The sequence below is a fragment of the Plectrocnemia conspersa genome, unplaced genomic scaffold (assembly GCF_051122295.1).
Source record: "Plectrocnemia conspersa isolate PC_06_02 unplaced genomic scaffold, ASM5112229v1 ptg000011l, whole genome shotgun sequence".
Classification (NCBI taxonomy): Eukaryota; Metazoa; Arthropoda; class Insecta; order Trichoptera; family Polycentropodidae; genus Plectrocnemia; species Plectrocnemia conspersa.
In genome coordinates this window covers 1,525,362-1,544,758 of record NW_028277175.1, presented here as the reverse complement: position 1 = coordinate 1,544,758, position 19,397 = coordinate 1,525,362, and the positions used below count along the sequence as shown (strand labels likewise).

At 28.8% G+C, this 19,397-nt stretch overlaps 1 protein-coding gene across 4 annotated transcripts in view; it reads right to left on the bottom strand.

Moving 5' to 3' along the window:
* Nucleotides 1-1,514: 1,514 nt before the first annotated feature.
* Nucleotides 1,515-19,397, bottom strand: part of for (cGMP-dependent protein kinase for) — a 164,100-nt gene continuing 146,217 nt past the window's right edge. For all 4 annotated transcript variants that reach the window (XM_088197144.1, XM_088197145.1, XM_088197143.1 and 1 more), the window contains 9 exons: nucleotides 18,660-18,879; nucleotides 10,006-10,147; nucleotides 8,701-8,795; nucleotides 5,491-5,637; nucleotides 5,005-5,324; nucleotides 4,128-4,215; nucleotides 3,874-4,058; nucleotides 3,590-3,806; nucleotides 1,515-2,782 (listed from right to left, as the gene is read on the bottom strand). In XM_088197144.1, the coding sequence (XP_088053270.1) occupies nucleotides 2,617-2,782; nucleotides 3,590-3,806; nucleotides 3,874-4,058; nucleotides 4,128-4,215; nucleotides 5,005-5,324; nucleotides 5,491-5,637; nucleotides 8,701-8,795; nucleotides 10,006-10,147; nucleotides 18,660-18,879 (1,580 nt within the window). In that variant the 3' untranslated portion in view covers nucleotides 1,515-2,616. The remainder of the gene's footprint in view (nucleotides 2,783-3,589; nucleotides 3,807-3,873; nucleotides 4,059-4,127; nucleotides 4,216-5,004; nucleotides 5,325-5,490; nucleotides 5,638-8,700; nucleotides 8,796-10,005; nucleotides 10,148-18,659; nucleotides 18,880-19,397) is intronic.

Here is a 19,397-nt window from a genome sequence, read left to right as displayed (position 1 = left end):
CCGTCGTTTCATTTCAAAGGGGAAAAATCCGAGGCGGCCGCAAAAGTTTCTTATTGCGTTCTAAATCACATGCAACCAGCGATATGAATAAATTTCCACGGCAACTTTCTGCCTCTCTATTTACGTATCCCATTTTTCACGCCGTCTTATTGCCACTCCAAGCAAATCAACCCTTTAGCCTTTATTTCTGAAAAATAACTACTTGAAACGTATAACTCATGCACGATCAAATATAAAAAGATTTATAACAAAAAAATTACAATCTCTTTGTTTTACATATTTTTACATATAGCTTTAGAACAAATACTTAGGCAAAGTTGGTAAAAACCTCATTGCGTATATGTTATTTTTTATATAATATATACTAAATTCAAAATTACTAATATATCACAGCAATATTGCTGTACTCGACTAAAATGGTTTTTAATAACAAATGCCGGAGCTAATGGCGAGCGACTTACAGTTGTCATATCAGTAATTACCTGGAAGCAGATCATTCAACTTTATCACTTAACCCTTCGTTTCATGGTATTGCAAATTTACATCAAACTCAAACTGTAATTATATATCTGTCTTCATAAATTCCTTATTTTCATAATGTTGCATATTTGCAACATTCTATTTGTACTGAATTTAATTTGAATGTATATTTATACTTATTATATAAAGTAATATTTAACCTTTAATAATTTTTTCGACGATAAAAAAAACATATAATGTAGCAAAAATCTTTTACGGTTTTTCAATTCCCACTGAGCTGGTTAAGGCTACTGTATAAAACATTTATGTGAATCTTATTTTGCATTATGTCTGCTTTACAGGAGATATGTTAGAGCATTCATGAGCTTCATATGTTTGTAGTAGTCGTATCAAAAATGTTGAGTATTGAGATGCACGGAATGAATATTAAAATGTGATCTGAATCCAACGTGTTTATAGCACATTTTTGTTTAGCACAACGACCGCATCGTTTGATCGGTGGCGGCCGACTTTTCTGCCTGCGTAAACGTCAGTTTTGTTGCAGTTTATTTTTTATTATATGATCATTTTTTAGTGTCGATCGGTATGAAAATGTAAAACATATAGAAATTTCAAAACTTCAAAAGTGCCAATCAAAACCTTCAAGTGGGCCACTTGTGTTTAAAAGTATTTAATATTTGTCAGCTTATGTCTATATTGACATAATTGTATCTGTAGAAAGTCTGAAAATACAATATGAAATAGTAAATATATTTGCTTTGTTCGGAGGTTGATAAGCTATATTAAATTACATATAGATACTTACTGAATTTTAATGTTAATACAGAATACTAAAACAGCCATTGAAAAAATAAATATCTTTGTCATCTAATGAATAATGTGCTTCCAAATTAGCCATAATATTTTAGCTAAAAAGTTTCGTCATCGTCTCCTGTTTTTATCCAATGAGCGTCGCGAAACAAAGATCTTAGTATTCCACCTACAAAGTGCTAAAATAATATTCATTAAAGTTTGGAATACAATAAAACTATATATAAAATTTGACTTATATATTCTTTTAATTATAAAAAAATACATAATTATTTACATTATAAACATCTTTATATCAAAATAAAAATAATTAATAAGATATTAGTTTTCATTCTTTATCACCAGGTATCCATCTCTTATGATTCAATAGAAATAAATTGACTACATGTCCAATGGTCCGTTTATAATGACTCATAAAAAAAAGAAAAGCATAAAAATATGTATATTTACAACGTATTACGTATGGTTTTGACATCCGGTGTATTAAATACAATAGATATTTAATAAAAAAATATATAGACTATATAATAAACAAGTACTAACAATTTTTATAGACATATTAAAAAAAATGTAGAACATCCTAGTTTTTCTTTAATAAACTATACAACTATATGTGAAAAAATAATTATTGTCTTCCACAGCAAATCATAAACTAACAAAATTGCACATAAGACCTATTTATAAAAATATACATAATTCATACAGATGTTTACGTACAGATAACGTCTTAAATTAAAGTGATTGGAATTCAACAATAAAAAAAAATTTAAATGGCAAGTTGTTCGTTTCGCTATATGAAACGGCAAGAAGTTTTGATCAAATTTGATACGTTCAGCGTTGTTTAATTTACAAAGCCATAAGTTTACTCTCTTATACAGACATTCAAAGTTAAGTCATAACTGTAATGTAATGTAAATTATATAATAATAATAATGATAATAATAAAGAAACATAGTTAAAATGTGTGATATTAGTATTAAATAATATAAAACGGAAGAATAAATTGACAACAGCACATTAATAATAATAACTATTTAGCACCATATAGATTATTATATTACTTGACGTGTATGAAGTATTATTTTATAATATTACAAATTAAATACACTTTTATTAATTATATGACATAATAATTAAATAGTAACTATTAAAATATACGTTAAGTTTTGTCATTATTTTTTATAATGCCTCATTTTGGTAGAAGAATCAGTTGTTATAATATAAAATATTTAGAATTCTACGGGCATTAAATGTGTGTTGATATAGTTTGATAATGATTAAGTGTCGCTATTTATTAATAGACTTGTAATGATCTTCGATGATTGTTTAAAAGTCATTGTCCCAACCGGAGAGTTCGTCTGGCGGTGGACCGTCGCCGACTGGAGGATACTCGTCAAAGTTTCTGGTATCACACGGAGACGAGACGACTGGCATTATCGGCGGTGGAAGAGTGCGTTGAGTGAGTCCTTCCCAATTGAATCCATCGAACCATCTAAAAAAATATCATTAATATATCAGATTGTCTTAATTTTAGTTGAGGGATCACCGTCAATGGTGTATTTTACCCCTTATGTAGTTCCGCAGGGTTCTATTTTGGGACCACTGCTATTTCTATTAATCATAAACGACAGACATGGCAATTCAAAACCTGTAACTTTTTATTGCGAGTATTTTTATCTGTCATTGCAGATTGATCTGGATTTTTTGTGGAGACACGCTGCTGGCAGTTGTATACCTTTCAGCATTGGAATGCAATGTTGTGTTGTTTCTAATGGAATTTTTTTATAACTTATGTATGAATAAACTGGCTAAATAAGACCTTACAGCTATGTTCAAAAGGAAATGAAAATTCTTTCTACAATTCAATATTATTTGTGTCAAATATTTTTAAATGCTCGGCTTTGTTTTAAGGAGCGCTTTAAAACTTTGATAATACATTATTGATTTGTGTCTTTTATAACACTTTAGTCAATAGCATTTTTGAAAATATGATTTTAAAATTAGAACCCTTGAGCGACCGAATATATATGACTCATAAAAGATTTTTGTGATATATGTGATAGTTATTAACCTTTCTTTTACGATTTGCTGTGATACTGTAAAATATTATAAATTGCTACACATTTATTTATGCCAGTTTCGGCGAGGATACCTGTACTTGTCAACTCGCCTATGGCAAAAGACATCCGTCTTCCTAATACGCTGTCACGTTTAAAGTTTTGCTCAGTACAGTAATGCTATTTTTTCGACCATTGTGACACATCATGGTAGTCTAAACCAAATTATAAAAAATACTTACTTATGCTTTTGTATCTCAGATATTCCTCCTTTCTGATAGCCCAATCTCTCAGCAGGATTGTCTCTGCACAGTTTCTTAATCAAAGCAGTTGCGTTTCTAGTTATGTTCCTTGGGAATTCAACTGCATCTATACCCTTCAAAATTATGTTGTAAGTCCTCATCGGATCGCCGCCGGTGAACGGAGGAGTGCCAGTGAGCAATTCAAACATTAAAACACCTATCGAAAAATAATAAATTAAATATATTCATCCATAACTATTTTCTAATCATTTTTTAATAAATACCTAAGGACCAATAATCAGCGCTAATGTCATGACCTTTATTCAAAATTACTTCAGGAGCTACATATTCTGGGGTTCCACAGAACGTCCAAGTTTTCCTGCCTGGCACTAATTTCTTAGCGAAACCAAAGTCTACTAACTTTACGTAGCCTTGGCTATCCAGAAGTAGATTTTCAGGTTTAAGATCTCTGAAAAATTATTATAAATATGTTATTAAGTTGATTCAATTTTTTATATTTATTTATAAAATGTATTACCTGTATATAATATTTCTAGAGTGTAAGTAATGGAAGGCTTCAACAACGCACGCTGTATAGAATCTCGTGGTTGAGTCATCAAAGTGTCCTGGAAGTAAAGAAAAAAGTTATTAGTTGTGTTTGGAGCTCGTTAATGGAGAATTTTCTTTCTAGCCGTAACGGTCAAGAATAAGGGACGCAATCGCGACTCTCTAGGGAACTCTAGTCCACAACTGAAAATCATAAAGAATCGACGAGGAATTGTCGACACTACCTCTCAGATAATAAATTTTAAAAAGTGCTTTGAATACATGCTATGAATTGTATTATAATGCTCCTAGTAAAAAGGCGAATGTATTCAAATATGGCACACTGATCTAGAGTCGAGAGATTGTGTCATGTTTTCTAGTCGAGTCAGTGACTAATACCAAAAATGTCCGAGTTTAAATCTCATATGAACCTTTGCATTTTGATTTCTATTGTGTTAGGGAAAGTAAATATTATATAATTATATTTCTGATTGATCATTACAGATTAGGTTTTCCTAGATTTTCCTAATATCACAGATGATTAATTCAAATTGATCTTACTAAAAACTTTTTTAAAGATCTTACAATGAATGACTCTAAAAACGAGCAACTGGTATCATCTTTTAAATCAATAAAATAAATTTATTGATTTAAAAGATGATACCAGTTGCAGCATGTTTATTTTGCTTAATGGGCAAAATAATATTCGAACAAGAAGCTATCAATTATCTAATTTAGTTCTTAAATTTCCTAAGTCCATGTAGATTATTACCACAGCACAAACTAGATCTAAAAGTTGGTAGCCCTATATGTATTTTGAGAACTTTTGATTCATCAAAATTTTGCAATGGAAGTTAATGAGTACTAACCTTTGTCCCTCAAAATGGTCCATAGCTCTCCACCGAGGCAGCTCTCCATCAGCATATACAAATACTTCTTATCCTTGAATGTCTTGTAAAGTTTCACAATGAACTCGCAATTAGCTTCACCCATAATCTGCTTCTCGCTCATAATATGCTGCTGTTGTCTAGTCTCGACAATCTGAGCCTTCTGCATCTGCTTCAAAGCGAACGATCTGGATGGATCGCCGTGAATCTGAACAAGCTCAACGCGACCAAATCCTCCGACTCCGAGAGTAGCAAGTATACGAAGATCCGATATTCTGAGCGCTGCAAACTCTTCATTAAGTCTGTAAAACATATTATAAAACAAATAAATATACTTTCTAACATATAATTCAGAAACATTTATATTTTCTTATAGATAACTCACCAAGAAATAAATCCAGAAAGCGATTAGTAAGAGTGAATATGTAGTTTTTTTTAGATAGATTAAACATATTAGATTTGATTTACCTGTGCCTCGAGTCTCCTTCGTCCTTGTACTTGGTCCTGATTTCATCTAGGCTCGAGATGAGCTGATTGAAAGTTTCTCTGTCTATCACTAGGCACGTAACGCCTTCGGCTGAATCACAGATTATGTTGGCGGTTCTCAAATCATCGCTGAAATCAAAAGTCGTATAGTTTAGCTTTCAATACAATCACTATTGCTCAATGATTATGCAACTGCCATTCACTATTGGGTGCAATATGCATAAGTTTAAGATTAATAGATTTAGTTACGTAATAATATCTCGGTTTAGTCATTGGTATTATTAAATTACCGAGGAAGTAGATAATGCATGTAATCATTGTAGAAAGTCTGTGGATTCTTGTACTAGATTGTTGGAATTGTGCTTCAACATTTACAGAAAAAATCGTTTCAAAGAATGTACAGATGTTTTTAAGTATTGTGACATTTTTTAATGGACTGCAATTAAAATGGTATGATGTTTTAAACTTCAGTTGAAGAGGGATATAATTAAACTTTAGGGATATGTTTTTATTTAATAGCCTTAACTAACTTAAGCAATATACTTATAAAAAATATAGTGTGTTCATTAAAAAAAATATTATACAAATATAATTGGTATAAGTTTGGTGGAAATTTGTAATTTCTATCACTGATAATCACAGCAATGATTTTTTTAATTTATTCGAGCTATTTTTAATGTACGCCTATATAAAAAATTGTATATTAAAGAATTTTTTATATTAAAAATAATTATTAATCTGGAATATAAAAATCTTTTATATACAATATCTATATTTTTATTTAAAAAAAATGTAGCCATATTATTCATTAGTATTTTAAAATATAGTAATATATTAAATAGTAATTTTTAGTTAAAAATAATTTTAATAAAATATTTCTTAAATGGCTATTTTTAAGTGCCTTTATATAATCAGATATATGTTTATTATAAATAAGAAAAATATTGATTTATTATTATTTCTTTATCATATTTAATTTTAAATTTATAAATTAGAAATAAAATAAATAATTTACTGAAATGTACAGCATTAAAAATAATTATTTATTTATATAAAAAATATTTTTTTAAATAATAATAATATTTACTTGAAAATTGTATATATTCTATGATTAAATGATAAAAATATATTTATGATTTTTACGATATATTATATGAGATTATTCTCTTATTTACATAATATTTTGAAGTAGAAAAAATTCAGGTATAGTAATCTTCATTATTTTAAAACAGTAATTTTAGACTGATTTTTGAAAAATGAAGTTTTAATAACAGATTTTTACAATTGTGTTTCTTATAATCAAGCCACTTTATAATGGCATTATATTGACAAATAAGTAATTTATATAAATTAGTATGTATTAAATATTTTTTATTAATTAAAAAAACAATAAAAAGTTGATTTATGTATCGAGTAAAAATAATACAATTCGTAGAGTAAAAAAATATCATTTATGGAAAAAAAGTATATTTTTGTATAGAGCAAAAAAATATTATTTCTTCTATAGATTTTTTACTTTTTTTATTTTTAATTAGTTGGGCTACTTTTAAATGCCCTTATATATAAATAAATATATCATTTTTATAATACAGTATGCATTACATTTATTTATTAAATTCATCAATTTAATTATTACTTCATATCAAAGTGAATCTTAGAGTAAAAAATATCATTTCTTCTACAATATTTTATATATTCGAAAAAAGTAAATTTATTTTACCATTAAAAAAAGGATTTTAAATTAAAAACTTTCTTAAATAATGTTTTATATTATCGGGTATTAAGATAAAAATATTTAGAAAAAGTTATTAAGACATAGTTTATTTTAATCAGTGTAAAAAAAAAATCTTTTAAATATTCCTGGGTAAAATATTAATTTTTACATTAATAAAAATAATGTATAAAATTACTAATAAATATCAGATAAATATCATTTCTTCAATTACATTTTTACATTTAGAAAGAGATAAATAAGGATTTTTTAATGTAATGTAAAATATTTTTTGATATTACAAATATTTTGAAATAATAAAATTTTATAAAATAAGATTTCAAATATTAAAATTCCTCATAAATAAGGCTATTTTTAAGTGCGCCTATATTAAAAATATAGTATTATTATTGAAAGTATATTATTACTCATATTAAAAAAAATATACTATATTTATTTTAGATGTTTCTACATTCTTCAAGTAAATATATTCTTTTAGGTATGAATTTTTCTGGAAATTAAAAAATATTTTAAAACAATATTATTTTAATAACTTATATTATATATAATAATCATTATTCCAATATTTTTTATTAATTATAATGTCAATTTTTGAAAGAAAATAAATAGAACAGTTAAATTTTACACCATATAATTTATTTATTTTGATTAAATCTTTAGTTGTAACCTAACAGGCGTGAGCCCAGTGCGTTACAATGGACAAATCTGTACCAACTGAGTAAATCAATTATAATGAATACCTACAAGTAAGTATTAACCACCAAACTGAAAGTCTAGGAATCGTTGATATCTATATTATTAATTATAAATTAATATGTGCTGTACAATTATTTATAATCAATAGATGTCACTGCAGCTGAGCCCGGTTTTTTATTTTTTATAAGTCGGGGCTCGAACCTGCAACCTTAGAGTTACTATTCTTACGTTACGGACTGCACTATTCCGTCTTTGACAAATGTTTGAAGAAATGATAGATAATATATTTTTCTGTGATATAATTTTAATGGTTTTATATATAATATTAATCTACTCTTTGATATTTCTAATATTTACTATTGTACATTTATTATTAATATATTTAAAAATTGGTACTATTTAAAATGTTAGGAACTAGGCACTAAATTTTTTTTTCAAAAATCAGAATGAATCGAAAAAAAATTAAAACCCTAAAAGTTGAGCGTCCGGTATATATACACATTTGCTAGCTGCGGTAGCTCATGATAGTTAGAGTCCGACAGCTAGTGGGAAATAATTTGATTAATAAAAATGTCATATTTTTAAGTGATTAAATTACATATTAAAAAACTTAATATTAAAAATAAACTATTTTAATTAATATATTTTTATAAAATATAATAATATTATAAAATGTACTAAACACGATGTCTTGCATATTATGGCTTGCTCAAAAGCAAAGGGCAATATGAGATATTATTATATATATGGTTTTTATTTCTTACCCTTGTAAAGCCTTCTCCCCGAAAAAGTCACCCTTCTCTAAAGTCCTGATGAACTTCTCCTCCAAAGAATTCGGCTGCTTAATGGTAACTCTGACCTGAAATAAAGATTAAGATTGCCATTAAACAGTAATAGCCTAATCAAGACAATCACAGTAATAACCCGGAGTTAAACATTAATACCGCTAGAATTTTACGATTAACTATGGCGTTCGATCGCAACCAAATTAATCGTCGTCCATCAAAATGGACATAACGTGTTTTGATCGATAAAAACGCACACACACACCATCCGTTACTAGACACCAAATAAACTATTTCGTATGCCCGTTACGTTATTAATATTTATTGTAATAGTGTAATGAGGAAAGGGGAATACAAGTATCTATCTCTTTCGCAAATTACAGATAAACTATCTTTAAGGGCTAATTATTAACTTAATTGCATTAATTGTGATGCATGTGTATAGAAATGCAAAGTGCAATTATGCAGTGGAGTTGCATTGGTTGCTAAACTAGTTTTTTTGCCGTTGGCGGATCTGTTTTATTTTAACACGTTAACGCCACAAGGTATATAATATAATAAATAAACAACTAGTATAATATGAACTTATAATTACATAAAATATAATATTAGATCTTTTAGTTTATTTTTTTAAGTAAAATGCATACATTAAAGAGAAAGATTTTTATGCAATTAAGATGTTATTGATCTACCATTAAATTTAATTTAGACATATTGTGGAATTCATATTCAAATTGAATATACAAAAAACCGTTGATTTGATACATAAATTTAATAAATGGGAAACGTTTCAATAGAAAATACTTTTGTATGCATGTTAAACGGTAAAATATATTTTAAAAATCCATTATGCAGATAATACACTAGTTTGACACACATTTTTTGTATTTTCCTCCGTCAAACAGTGTCATGATGACACAAAAGACTCTTTCAACTATTTGACAGTGAAAATTTTCTCATTGAATAAAGGTAAAGTGTCTCACACACATTTAATATAGATATATTATTAATTAAACTTCATATGTCGGAAACGGGTTAAGTTTATGTCAAAAGATATTCTCAATACACAGACATATGTACCTATTATATTTTCTCACGAGAGCGATCGACCTGTTTTCCTCACGGCCAATAAAATAAATATGATAAAAATACAATAATGACATGCAACTAATCGTAAAAGTAAAAATGTGAGATAAATCATAATTATCGGCGCTGAAGTAAGAAGAGTGATTTAAGAGCTTTTGCTCGGTAGATTAATCGCTGAATGTTGTTAAGTCCAATTACCTGTCCTTTGGATATGATGAAAAAGGTATCCCCTCGAGCGCCTTGTCTGATGATGTAATCTCCTTGTTGATAGTAAGTCTCCTCCAAGACGTCAGATATCTTGATCAGAGTGTCTTCCGGAAGATTCTTGAATATTGGCACACTGAAAAATAAATTTTAATAATTAATATCGATAATTAGTTCAGTAAACATTCAATAAAATCAATTTCCACAATGAACCGATATAAATATATATCACAGGCTACTTTTAAATGCACATTTTTATATGTATATATGTCATTTATAGTTTTAAATTCGATTAATAGTATATAAATTTGTTAAAATTGCTATTTAATTTTCATATTTGGTTATTCAATTTATAAGTATGATAGGGCTACATTTAAACGCACACTTTTATATGTATATACAAGTATTTACTATATAATTCATTAACAATTTTTAATTTAATTTAATTAATTTAAAAAAAATAAAAAAGGGTTTTGTGTTAAGTCCAACTGAATTACATAATTTTTTTGTGCCACAAAGATAAAAAATCTTTATCTACAATATATATAAAATTAACCGAATATTTCAATAAATCTTTAGTGTTATTTTTATTATTGTCTCATATATGTGTATCATTCATTTTATGTTTGAAAATTTTCGGTTTAATTCCAAGATTTTACTTTAATTAACTACTATAAAAATATATGTAATTGATTTTTTTATTATTATATAATATGTAACATGTGTATTATACTATCATATACTTATATTATAGTATAGTAAATATTAAATAAATTTATTGATATCTAAAAATAATAAATACTGAGAAAAAATAAATAATTCGCATAAAATTAGACTTTTAAATCGAGTGATTTTATATTTGTGGCAAAAATCTAATATAGATATATGATAAACTTAAATGCTAAATCATTTAAACACATAATATAGGCTACTTTTAAACGCGCCATTAATGAATTTAAAATATGTATAGTATTATAATTATTTTATTGGATGAAATAATTGTAGGAAATTAATTATTTAACCGACGATTTATTTTTACAATATTTATGTATTTAAACACACACTTCTATATGTATGTGTATAAGATTATTAATTAATTATTTGATTAAAAATAGTTTAAAGAATCGTTCTTGGGTTAATGCTAATTATAATACAAAGATAAGATATTTTGATCTATGTTAAATTTCACACTGCTAATAATGTTTTTAATGGAGTATTTTGTGTCACTGATTTTATGTTGGAAAACTTGTTGTTCGACAGTTTTGCTTTAACTAATTAGTCTAAAATTATATTGTATTGATTTTATTAATTAAAATATTTTTTCATATTCATAATTAATTGTGTCAATGTATTTTACAGGTAATTAACTTGTATTATAAACATATCGAAATCTATTTATATAATATTATACTTAAACCTAAAATTCTAATATTAACATATTTTTAATAATGAGTGAATTGAATACTGTATATTATTTAAATAATTTTTATTATGGAAACCTTCGGATATTTTCGTCATTTTTTTTAAGCGCAATGACAATATTTACTCTCGTCACGTTGTTTTCCACGTTGATACGTCACGTTAATTTACAACACTAGCCTCCACTTGTGCAAACTTTAACGTCACACAGACATATTATTTTTTTAATAAGCAAATCATTAAAATGCATGGCAACTCTAGACGATATAATAATTGTGTCACCGAAATCGATACGCAATCAAAACCATATACGCTATTCGATAACACTTTCACTGACTGTTGCGTCACGTGATTCGCGTTTCTTCTTCGTTTTTTGGATTGTGGACTTTCTTTTCCGAAAAGCGATTAGTGTTCGTGAATTTTTACACAGCTCTATCCGATGGATGAGTGTTAGCATGATCGATGATGATTCTTGAATGTCGTTTCGTGACGGTTTTTTCCGCATTTCAAAAGAAAAATAAATGATTCTTTGAAAGAAAATCGAGACATTCAACTCTAAAGAATAACTAAAATAACACAGTTTAAACTTAATATTTCCATTATTTATATTATATAGCACTCTTATTAAGTCATCATATTGTACAGTTATAATGTACATAAAGTTAAATTTAATTATTTACAATACAGATTTATTTTACTCCTATAATTAAAATAAATTTTCATTTCAATTACATGGTTTAAATAATTGTTTAAACATTGGAATTAAAATATTTATAATGTAGATAAAAGTTTATAAATGCAGCTGAAAAAAAAAATATTTCCTTAAATCTAAAGCAAATTTCGATAAGCTGAAATTTTGTTTTATTAAGGTAATGATGTTATTATCAAGTTATCCCTTCAAAAAAATTTAAAAAAAGTCTCAAATCTGTCCAAAAAATATTTTAAGAAAAAAATAATTTCAGTGAAATCATATCGGTACAAATTTTCACATGTGGATATATATTTTTAACCAGTGATCTGGCAGGTGCTAGTAAAATTATATGATTTTAACTTCTTCATGCGTAGTAAAATATACATTTACATACTTATCATAATTATTTACATGCGATGTATATATGTTACAGTAAATGTATATTTTTCGGTGAAATTATATTTCCACTAGTGAAGCCCAAATACACATTTGCCAGTAGATATATATTTTTACTATGCAAAAATATAATTAAATTGGCGCTAGTGAAATTATATGCTGCTCTATAATGTCTATGAAACTCAATTTGACAGTTGCGAAACGGCTATTTTCTGTTCAAACTTAATGAGAGTTAAAATTAATTAGTTTTAAAAAATTTATTAGGTCCAGTACAGAATGCCAACTCATCTCTCAGGGAAAAATAAGCGTAATGTCTGCACTACACTCTCTGGAAGTTGGCCAAGGTTGGCCAAGGACGGAGAATATAGTGGGTTACTTCGGTCGAGTTCGGTTCTGCCCGCTCTAAAATCTCTCAGAAATTTTCCGAGGTTACCGAGAACGGAAGGTAAAGTGGGGGTAATTCAGTCGACTTGGCCAGCTTCGAGCGCTTCCGAATATTGTCGGCAAACGGACCGAAGTCGGAGCTGCTCTTTCGAGCGCGAGCGGTGAGATACTTCCCCTTTCGCTCTCTCGCGTGTTAAGTGACGACAGTGAGAGAGATAATGATATGGTTTTTCGCAAATTCAGATAGAACGAGTAACTCGGTTCAATTTCAGTATGCGCGTAGGCGTCCTATGGTTAACACGCATGTCGAGCGCTGCATCGTGGTCACGTGGTCAAGTTATAATACCACATGCTTATCGGGGACTTCAACAGACTCTTACTGACATCTTTGAATATTTTAGGGCACCGCAAGGGATTAATTATATGTTTGATAGTATATTCTTCTAACAGATATCGTTATTATATTTTTTTCATATAAAATTAAATAATTAGTGGTACTTGATTTTGTTAAAAAAAATCGTTTCGAATATCCTTATGTATTTTCCTAGATCGGTTCATATAAATGTCACACCATAACGAATTATTATTTAGAATCGATGGCGACAAGTTCTAGGATAGTCATAGATGTGGTGTTCGTATTCTGAAGTATCATTTTTATGCCTTATGGCATTTTGCAAAAGCCGACAAAAATTTTGCATAAATTGAATATTTACGACCGAAAAGTTTTCACTGATATTGTATTGGTGAGTGACCACACAAACTTTTATTATTATCAGTAGCGTAATTTTAATAATAGGACAATTTAAAAATTGCGATTATTTGGCACATTTTTCGATCGCGCGCAAATATGCGGACTGTACGTGACAGAAGCCGCCGTCCGGACGTCATTCACGGTCGCCGTCCGGACGGCATATGAAATTTGCGACAGTGTGGTCGCTTACTCGAAGTTGTAGGTCTCGGCCGACTTCATTTGTAACTTCGGTTCGGACAACTTCCAGAGAGTGTAATGCAGGCACAAGACAGACGACTTATCTCGCATATTGCTCTATGATTTATCTGCACTTTGATTTTATACTGTATATTAAAAATATGATAGCTATACTTTTTGATTTCTGATATAAGAGGTATGGTTGAAGTATATTTTAACCGAATACCAAGCGATTTGTTGGAAGCACAAAAAAAATGAATTGCAATGATCTTGAAGATAAATAATTCATTAATTTAAAAATTAATATAAAATTGATATTGTACATTTAATTGTTTTCGTAAAATATTCTTAAGGAACTAAAGCTGAAGAAAATAAAAAAATAAAACAGCAATGAAACAGAAAAAAATTAATTTAATACATGAATTGTTATCGAACTGTACTTGTTTAATTCATGAATACTCAAATTTATATATAGTTTTTATATAAATGAAAGCAAATATTTTTTTGGAAACGTAGCATCTGATTGTTTCGGTTTGGCATTTTCCATAATGACACACAAATTTAGATTTCTATATCTTACATCGATCATTTGTTGCATTGTAAAGGTCGACTTTCACCTCAGCATCAATTGTTAAGCTGTTTTACACCTATCATATTGTATCTTTGTTTATTTAATTATTTATCATTAGAGCATATTCTGAATTAACCTGCATCGTTTTAGGAAGCGCTCTTCTTATTATCTCTTTGTTTTTTTTAGTGAAAAAGTCTTTACTTCTTATTGTATGGAAATTCTGTGGTTGCTGCGTGAGAATTTCGCGCTTAATGCTCGCTTTAGAATAGTTAATGTCTTTCAGTCGTTATATTATGAAAACATTTATACACACTAACATGTTATAGAATATGTATATACGTAATAATAGCTTCGGCCTTGAGTGAGATCTAGTCGATTAACGTAATGGCTTCTTTCACTTTTAACGCAATTGTTATATAGTGTATTATATGTACTGCAATTTCGATTTTGAATTGATTAAGTTTATAACTACTGACTGAAATGTGTGAGAAAATCCATAATAATTACTAAGAGATTCAGTGCCGTATTTATTGTTTTCGATTTTTTCGTTTGAGTAACGCAAATACAGCAAAGCGAAAGTGTATGACGCTTTCGTTTTATAATAATTAAAATTGATATTTCAATTTTTTATATCAAAAATTTTCCATGCGTTTTTTAGTAACTTTTAGATAGTAAAAGTGAGGCGTTATTCAAATTTAATTAACGCTTTTATTCTTGACAATATGTTTTTGTATCATTTGCAATTCAATATCCGTTCTCTTTTATCTACTCCTTCAACTTCTTAACACATTCCACGTCGTCGTCGGCATGTCGATTTTATTTTTGCAATTTTCGACGAACGGTTCTGATCCGCATTTGAATATGTACAACACCTCCTATATAGATAATATATAGCGGGTCGCCGGTGAACGGTACAAACCCGAGGCACACTTCTGCCAGAAAGACCATCATTCTTCTACAAATTCTACACAGATACTATAGCCGAGTCCTAAATGACGATGGCGATGTCGAACGCGTGTTCCGGTTGCGTCAGTAGAGCGTTTTGTGTCGTTCAAGATTAATTAAGTCCACTCTTTTGTTGAGCAAATGTGATCAACTTTTTTTTTATCTCATAGTAAAAATGTGTCATTATAATATTTATAAAAAATATGTCTGGATTATGAAAGACTACAAGCTCACGTAGACTAATACTAGATTGAAACTAAAATATATACTTAGTTAATGAATTTTTCATTCATCAAATTTTTTAATGATTTTTACATCTCGAGAAATAAGAATCCTTTGATCCTTAAAAAATTTAATCAATGAAAAAAATGTATGTAATACGAGAAACTATTGCAGAAAGATTTTTACATATTATTCTTAAAACAACTCATTAAAAACACATGCCATAGAAAGCAGAATCAAAGATACCCGGTATCTTTTTTTTTGTTAAAAAAATTTCGATGTTGATTTAATCGCCAAAAAGCCTTTTAAATAGGCACTGTAAATTATTTGTTCTCTTTCCTGTTCATTCAAATATTTTGAATTCTCTCTCTATTAATCCGTAAGATGTTGGTTTTTTTACACTACTCTCTGTAATGGTGAAAAAAATTATTTTTCTAATTGTTACGCTAATGATAAATTAGCTAAATCAGTTCTAATGCATTTTTATTTTTTTGTTGACCGACATGTATAAGAAAGGCAAAATAAAACTTTTGCTAATCGTGATTCCTAGAGTCGGTCATAAATTTTATACTGCAAAAAAAATTTTGCAGTGCTTATCAGGAATTTCCTTAATTTTTAATACTACCTACTCTGTTTTAGCTGTGAATTTGAGTTGATCACATTTGCTCAACAGAAAAAAAATAAAAGTTTTTTAATTGCAGCTTTGTAAACCATAATAGAAATCGTATAAATTTAATTTCTAATAAACCACAATTGTATCAAAAAATGAGAAATCATTACTACACACTAGTATAATATAACCAACACTATCATCGTTGCCTAATACCTGAACGGTAATACAGACGGTATATGTGCTATTCACCAATCACCATAGATCTCGGTAGCACGTTTTGCCTAAAATACTTTTACTAAAAATCTCAGAATCACTTTTAAAAATAAAAGGTGATTCTTTCTTCACGTAAACGACGTCTGGGATTAATCGCATTATCCATGACATTTTGATTTCTCGATAATTTTTATTTTTTGAGAAGTGAGAATTCTCGACTTCACTTCTGAAATTTCTCATGAATTTTCGAGAAATTTTGATGCATGAAGTATGATGTATGTAATGCATCATGTTCCATATTATTCTTAAAACAGTTCATTAAAAAACACATGCCATCTAAAGTCGAATCAAACATACTCGTTATTTTTTTGTTAAAAAAATTTCCGCTCGTTTTGGGTTGATGTTGATTTAATCAACAACAAGGCATCAAATTATTGAAGGAAACATTCGATGAGCGCACAATTTCGTGTAATGGAGTTGTGAATTGGCTCCAAGATCGCGTGATTCAACACCTTTGGATTATTTTCTGTGGGAATATGTGAAATCTACGACGATAAACTAGAGATGATGGGTGACATGGAAGCCAACATTCGCCGCGTTATTTCCGATATACGGCCTTAGCTGCTCGAAAATATTTAAACACTAATAGCATAAAATCCAATAAAGTATGTGTTTTATTTTATTTTAAAGTTCTACGCCTCTTAAAAAATACCCTTTACAAGTTTTACAATGGCCAGGCAATTCACTTGATACAAATTCAATAGAAAGTAGTTGAGCAGTTCTTAAATCCATCGTATACTAATTTAAATATTTTGAAAGAAAAAAAACATGTGGCTGAACGACCCAAAAATAAAAATAAAACATAATAGCTAGTATACACTATGCCTATAAAGTACTAAAAGATAAAGTTGGTGATCTTAAATATTATTTTTTTACATTAAAAATGCGCAAAAATATATTGTTTATGTAAAAAAAAATTTTTTTACTTTTTTTAATATGAAAAATAACACTACAAAAATATGAAAAATAACGTCTGATCCAATCATTTTGTTACACCACTTTATTTGTAAGTCAAGATAGCAAACAACTTAGTAGGTGTTGAAAGAACGGCGATTGTTCTCAAGTTTGTGATATACACAATGGCGTTCAAGCAATGAGTATTTTAGATCACATACTAACTTGAGAAAAATTTAACAAAATTAAGAAACATAAGTTATTTTATTTACAAAAAAACTTATTACAAAATAAATCGAATTATTTTTGAACGTCAGTATGAGTAGCTATGAAACGATCGGGACGAAAACCGTGTTGCTGGTCCACAATCCGGCTTTACTTTCGAAAAGCTTCGCTTTTTCAGCGTTTTAAGTGATCAAAAATATTTATCAAGTAAAAATCATGACTAAAGAATAAAATAATGTCGGGCGTCGTGTTTCGTACATATATTAATTAATTATGTTTTTCATGGGTAATAAAAAGAGAAAAGTCTTATTAAATTTGTACTTTTTTTAACAATCAAATCTGATATACCAGACACGGTGAGATTAAAACATATGACCATCAAATCATAAGCAATTTATTACACAATTTTTGTTTAAAATTTGACCTAGTATACTTGCAAGTGTATAGGAATGTTCAGAACAATTTTCAATAATAAAGCATGACGTCCAAAATTACTATTTTCATTATAACTACTTCCCATTCTAAGCGCAAAACGGCCTTGACCGTGCCACAAAATTGGCCACGATTACAGTAGATTTGTTTTGGAGCTCTGTTGTCATCGTCATCATTGCGACAAACGATATGATCTCTCAAAGGTCACTGTGGCTGAGGAAAACACCAGAAGAAACGCCAACAAAGGAAGAGGAATAAACGAGGCGCTAACTCGTAGCGAAAGCTTAATTATTCGTTCATGTATCTAAGAGAGAGAGAGATGATGGGTTCGAGTCACGACGTGACTTCCAGGCGCTAATGTCCCGCCTATTATATCTGACCTTAAGATGGTATAAGATTGGCTTCGGAATGTAGTGAAAACGCGCTGGTTAATGTTAAATCCAGTTAGTTTCATCTACTGTGGTTAAGAGCTAAAAAATTTAGAATTAAGAGTGTAAAGCAAAGTCCAATATTGTAGGTCCGTGAACCGAGTGACCCAAAGACACAATCCGAGTTTGATACGCTTGAGCGTTCTTTCTAATTGATAACGGACTAATTGGCATATGGATGGATTGGATACTCTTATTATTAAATAGACAACAGCAGCGGAACTAACCTCTTGAGGAAGTCGGTGTACTCGGCCTGTCTTATGAGGCCAGTCCTCATCATGATGGTTTGGAAGCATTGGCGCTCGATGGCCCAAAGGCGACAGTCTGTAGCCGCTTTGATGGTGGCCGTCCTTTTGCAGTTGTAAAGGATGGCCAGCTCTCCGAACACCTTCCTGGGCGCCATGGTGCTGAGGTACTTGTTCTCCCTCGACACCTCGACTCGACCCTCTGAAAAATAACAAGAAAATACATTATTAGTAAAAAAATAAATAAAGACACGTCTATTGAGAAAACATCTCTTGGTTAAACTCTAAGATTAATGACTTTATAATATGTACCTGACGTAATATATTTCCGCTAACAGCATTATTATATCACTTCTTTAAATAGTAGATGCTCTTTAATAGTAAAAATCCTTGTCTCATAAAAAACCATATGGCCACTAAGTTTTTTAAGAGCATGTGCGAAGCGGGGTACGCAAGTACCCCATTTTTTATATATTTTTTTTTAAACTCTAATAAATTTTATAGTATAATATAGCGACTTTTAACTGCGTTATGAGTATTATCACTCTTATTGAATTATAATATATTAGATAAGTAGTGTTTATATTTTGGTTTTTATAGCAAAAATAGTTATATTTAAATTTATTTATATGGTTTAACAATATAATATTTATACATTTAATAATACATATTTTTATAGTATTATAAAAATCTATTACGCTTTAAATTGTTAAGAGTTGA